This window comes from Carettochelys insculpta, chromosome 6 (genome assembly GCF_033958435.1).
Source record: "Carettochelys insculpta isolate YL-2023 chromosome 6, ASM3395843v1, whole genome shotgun sequence".
Classification (NCBI taxonomy): domain Eukaryota; kingdom Metazoa; phylum Chordata; order Testudines; family Carettochelyidae; genus Carettochelys; species Carettochelys insculpta.
This window is the reverse complement of record NC_134142.1, coordinates 124,819,699-124,825,261: the sequence shown is the minus strand read 5'-3', so window position 1 is coordinate 124,825,261 and position 5,563 is coordinate 124,819,699. Positions and strand designations below refer to the sequence as shown.

Genomic DNA, 5,563 nt, shown 5'->3' with positions numbered 1-5,563 from the left:
GGTCCTGTCCCCGGCCCCGGGGGAGCCAGGCCGGAGCAGGAGGCCTCTGATTTGTGACTCCCGTATTCCCTGGGGAATCAGGTGGATCTGTTTCCAGGCTCGGGGCCCCAGCGCTCCTGTCCGAGTTCCCCTGAGCGCAGCCGTCCTGGGGTGAGCCAGAGGCGCTTGCTGGCTTGGATGTCAGAGCTTTCTCTTTCCAAAGGCCACCAGCAACTAGCAGAGGGGTCGGCGTGGGGCAGTCGCCCATCTCGGGCCATGTCCGAGTCGGGGGCGCGGGCTCTGAGGAGGAATGAGCCCAGCGATCTGACGGCCCCACAGCCCAGCTGCATGTGAGCGTGGCGGCTGTATCTCTGGGCTCGCAGCCTCGCGACTGTCGGGGCCGTTGGGGTCCACGGTGAACCTCTCGCCCTGGCTATGTAAACACAAAGGTACGGGCGCATCTCCTCATGTGTCTTTAACGTGCAGTTTCCCACCATGGGGGGCGTGCCCCTCTGGGGGGGTATGAAGAAATAGTGTGGGGGGGGTGTGAGGTGGCCCAGCCCCCCGCCATCCCCCCCACCCAAAGAAAGCTCCGACCTTTGCTTCCGGCTCTCAGCCCGGCCATTTCACGCGGGCGACCTGGCACAGCCGCTGTGAGGAGCAGGCAGCCGGGGAAGGCCCACGTGGGGCTGGCTGCCTCCTGCAAAGGGGAGGGAGTGTGGGTGGGGGGAAGAGGGCGTGGGGTTAGACGGGGGCTGGGGGTACCTGGCTCGGGTGAGGGGGATGGGAATGGGGTAAGAGCAGGGGGCTGATGGTGCCTGGCTCTGTGAGAGAGGTGGGGCTCTGGTGGTGGTTGGCTTGCAGGGCTCAGGAGGCTGGCCCCGGCAGCGTGGGGCTTGGGCGGCTGGGGATGGTGTGGGCCGGGGTGGCTGACCCCAGCAGCGTGGGGCTTGGGCGGCTGGGGATGGTGTGGGGCGGGGTGGCTGACCCTGCCAGCCTGGGGCGGGTGGCTGGTGGGTAAGTGGCTGGCTTCGGTGGCGCAGGGATTCGGCGGGCGTCTCTGGCACTGCAGGTCTTGTGCTGGCAGGTGGCTGGTGTGGGCAGCTCTGGCGGCTGGCACCGGGCTCAGGCACCCAGCCAGCTGGGACTGCACCAGGCACCCGCAAGGGGCCAAGAAGAACTCCTTGTGCTGATTTTTAATATTCAATAACATTTTCCCTCAAGGCACGTTTATTTCCAACTACGATTTGTGTTTTTTGTTAACGGGGTGGGGGAGGCTGATGGGAGAGAAGAGGTCGGGGGGGCGTGAAGGTTTCTCAAAAATCTAACGGGGGTGATGCTGAAGCGTTTGGGAGCCCTGCTCTAATGACTGACCCTGGAGCACTTCCGCTGGTGTTTAACTTCTTCTGTGTCCTCCACGCCCTCCTCACCCGCTCCCCTCCCAGAGCCGAGGAGAGGACCCAGCAGGCCGGACTCCAGGGTCCCCCATTTCCAGAGTTAAAGAGAGAACCCAGGAGTTCCGGCTCTCAGCCCCCTGCTATAACCACTAGACACCATCCTGCTCCCAGAGCCTGGGAGGGTCCCGGCTCCCACCCTCCCTCTCTAGTTTGCCAGACTCTACTCTGGATTTACGACGGGGTCACTGAGGTCGGCATTTGGCCCTTCTCCCTGCCTAGACCGCGCCCCCTCACTCAGGGCAGCCCTACTCCTGCCAGATTTACTGGGGAGGGGGTTTTGCTGAAGGTGGGGGGTCAGGATCCCTCATTCTGCCTCCCCTGGCCTCCAACCGATGCACCCAGAGGGCACCAGAAAGCTCAGCTCAGGTCCAGCTGGCCAGGTGCTTTGCTGCAGACAGGTAACCCAGGGGGAGGGCCAGGGCCAGGCTGTGGGGTGGGACTCTGTGAAGGTGGGGGGCACCAGTGTACACCTGAGCCAGTGCTCCCCAGGGCTCTCTGAGTGGAGTTCCCCCTACCCCGCCCCAGAGCTGGCGGCATCTCAGTGCCTGGTGAAGGATCCTGGAACACACAGAGATTACGAGGTAAGACAGGAAGGGAACTGAGGACACTCAGGGTAGATCTACACGGCAAAGTTATTTCAAAATAACTTTCTGAGCATCTATGCAACACAACACAACACAACACAACACAACGCAACGCAACCACTATTCAAGATCATTTCAAAATAGAAGGTGGCTTATTTCGAAATAGGTAAAACTCCCTGTGCAGGGAGCAGCGCCTGCTGGGAAGTAGGGGCTGGGTGAACAGGGAAGAGAGCTGATTTCGAAATAAGCCCCAGGGCGCCCAATGGCTGTAGGTCACATCGGCTCTGTGTGCGCAGACGCTGGTTCAGAATACATGTTGCTTATTCCAGGGCTTCCCTGTTGTGTAGACGTGTTGTTTTGGAATAGCAACTCTGGAATAAGCTATGCTAGAATAATGCTGCTGCCTAGAGATACCCCATAGGCTGCTCCTCTCTCTGCCTGCAGGAGGGACAGGGGCTGTGTCCTCTGAAGTAAGATCACACTAATGGCAGCCACTCAGGTGGGGGGTTCAGATCCTGGCACAAGGAGGGGAGATTTCTCCTGGGAGGTGGGTGGGGAGTGGGGCTGTACACAGGCGTGTCTGCAGCGCCATCTATTGATCGGACTGAGAACTGCTCCCCCATGTATTTCACACCCCCTACGACACACAACTGCCCCCTTGTGGACAGAATCAGAGCTACTCGCTTGTGTGTGTCATGGCCCCTCTACTGCGCACACCCAACAGCAATTCTCCCTTGGGTTTGGAGGGCAAGGGCGGGGCCGGCTATAGCACAGGCACTTGGCCATCTCCTCTCAGATGCAGGGAGGGTGAGAGGAGCCTGGAGGTGTCTGGTTGTGCCTGGGGAACTGCCTGCCACTAGACGGTCATTCAGGAAGGCTGTTGCTGTGATTCTCCCTCTAGGTGGCTCAGAGACTGAACCCAGCTCCTGAGGAGGGGTGCGGCCTTCACGCCACCATGCCCAGATCCAGAGACTTCATCCTCCTCCTCTTCCTCTTCCTTTTCCCTGGGGTCTCCACCTACTGCTACATGAGCACAGCTGAGGAGTGCAGTAAGGTCACAGCCTCTGTGCCTGGGCACCACCTGGTCCGGGAGGGCATTGACATCACCACGCTGAGCGCGACGGGGACCTACCTGGTGGACACCGACCTGCGGGTCAGCCCAAATGGCACCTGCACCCTGTGCCGGAACCCGCTTCAGGGGCAGGTGCAGAGGGCTCCCCTGGCCGTGGTGGACTGGAAGGTGAACGTCTTGTGCAACCAGGACATCAGCAGCTCAGTGGAGGAGTCAGCTGTGGGTGCGGCCCGGGTGAAGGCGGCAGATGTGACTAACGACTGGAAGAAAGATCTGGTGCTGCCTGGGGAGCCCCGTCTCCAGGCCGTGCAGGGCACCCAATCCCGGCTCACAAACTACGCCTACGAGAAGGAGCAGCAGGACCGGCACATGTTTGTGCTCCAGGAGTTGTCATGTGTGTATTACAGGTGAGAGCTGGCTGAAGCCTCCCCTGCTGGGCCCTGCCCCTCCCGCAGCACAGCGCCCCCTGCTGGGCCCTGCCCCGCCCTGCAGCACAGCGTCCCCTGCTGGGCCCTGCTCCCCCCAGCAGCACAGTGCCCCCTGCTGGGCCTTCCCCCCCGCCCCCGCAGCACAGCGCCTGCTGCTGGCCCTGCCCCCCCCGCAGCACAGCGCCCCCTTCTAAACCCTCCTGCCCTCCCTGCAGCACAGCGCCCCCTGCTGGGCCCTGCCCCCCGCCCCGCAACACAGCGCCCCCTGCTGGGCCCTGCTCCCCCCCCGCAGCACAGTGCCCCCTGCTGGGCCCTGCCCCCTCCCTGCAGCACAGCGCCCCCTGCTGGGCCCTGCCCCACCCCCGCAGCACAGCGCCCCCTTCTAAACCCTCCTGCCCTCCCTGCAGCACAGCGCCCCCTGCTGGGCCCTGGCCCTTCCCCCACAGCACAGCGCCCTCTGCTGGGCCTGCCCCGCTTACCTCCCTGGTGCTGCACTGGGGTAATGTTGCAGCACGGAGGGTGAGGGGAACCTGCCTCCCCATGAACCCCATGCCCCAGGTTAGCTGGACTTTGGGCACTGGGGGAAACGAGGCCAGTTTGTGCTGGGGGAAGACACCAGGGTCTCTGGTTCACCCCTAACTCCTCTCTCTTTTCCCTCTGGCAGCATGAGGGTCCGCCCAGACCCTCCTCTAATGCCTGACTTCTCCTGGGCCGTGAGCCAACTCCCACCTGTCTACGAGTCAACCACCTACCGACAATTCCTGACCAGGTTCGGTACCCACTACATGAGCCAGGCAGTGCTGGGCGGGCGCGTGCGGAAGCTGTCGGCCATCCCCACCTGCCGGGCGGTGCTGGACGGGTTGACAACTACAGAAATCCAGCAGCGCCTGGTCTCACAGTTCCGGCAGGAACTGGGCTTGGCCCAGAGTTTGTCCAGCCCCCATGACTATGAGCAGAGCAGCCAGGACAGCTGGAGCTCCCAGGCTCCATACATGGATGGTAATGCTGAGGTGACAGGGGGCCATGGCCATGGCAACCTGCTCTCTGCCACCAAGCAAGACCCTGCAGCCCTCTCCTCCTGGATGGAGAGCCTCAAAGGCAGCCCCGGCCTGGTCTCCTACTCCTTGGCGCCCATCCACACCTTGCTGGGGTCGGCCAACCCCAGGCGGGAGGCGCTGAGGCAGGCTGTGAAGGAGTACGTGTTGGAGCGAGGGCAGAGGAAGTGTCCTCGGCGCTGCCCACAGGGTGGAAGGGCCGACCCCTTGGATCCCTGCAAATGCCACTGCTCTGGTGACCCCCTCATCAACTCCAAGTGCTGCTCGCTCCAGCGGGGCACGGCGCGGCTGAAGGTTCGTGTCTTGTCAGGTCAAGACCTGAAAGGGGACCTCATGTCTCCCAGTGACCCCTACGTCAGTGTCTTCTTCCAAGGCCTGAAGTTGCAGACAAGCCTCATTACGGACAATGACAACCCCGTGTGGATGGAGGACCTGGACTTCGGGGCAGTGAAGCTGTGGTCGAAGCCTGAACTGAAAGTGGAGGTGTGGGATAGCGATGCGTGGCCTTTGAAAGACCAGCTTCTGGGAAGCTGCCAAATCCCCCTTAAGGTGGGCAGGAATGTCTTGCTAACCTGTGCCTTCTCATCCAGCCTCGTGACGTATTCCTACTTGCTGGAGTGCGGGCCCAACCTGGGCGGTGATGTCTGCCAGGAGTACATGCCAGTCAGAGGCTAAGAGGGTAGAACCCAGCTGGCCTGTCTCCCCCTGCTCTAACCGCTAGACCCCACTCCCTTCCCAGAGCTGGACATAGAACCAAGCAGTCCTGACTTCCAGCCCCCTACTCGAATCTGCTTCGCTCAAGCTCCCTTTCCTGAGCGTATATTGCCAAGGCTACCGAGCAAATCAAGCCACGCTGCTTTTCGCAACAAGCCTGGCTCAGCCCTGTGGGCATGCAGGGTTGTGCTGATGCAAATTTCCTCTTTAATCTGTGTAATGCTAGTTTTGCTCTGACGACGACATGGAGTTTAAACAAATAAATGTGGATGTA

The 5,563-nt window shown here is 61.7% G+C and overlaps 1 protein-coding gene across 1 annotated transcript; it reads left to right on the top strand.

Moving 5' to 3' along the window:
* Positions 1-320: 320 nt before the first annotated feature.
* Positions 321-5,563, top strand: LOC142014991 (perforin-1-like). Its single transcript, XM_074998329.1, has 3 exons — positions 321-428; positions 2,922-3,499; positions 4,185-5,563. Exons 2-3 carry the CDS (start codon positions 2,976-2,978, stop codon positions 5,248-5,250), a joined length of 1,590 nt encoding a protein of 529 aa, XP_074854430.1. The 5' UTR covers positions 321-428; positions 2,922-2,975; the 3' UTR covers positions 5,251-5,563.

Excerpts from the sequence above, each read along its gene's own strand:
- LOC142014991 (XM_074998329.1), top strand. The coding sequence starts at position 2,976 with ATGCCCAGATCCAGAGACTTCATCCTCCTCCTCTTCCTCTTCCTTTTC. Across the intron at positions 3,500-4,184 it reads TTGTCATGTGTGTATTACAG|CATGAGGGTCCGCCCAGACC; the intron begins GTGAGAGCTGGC and ends TCCCTCTGGCAG.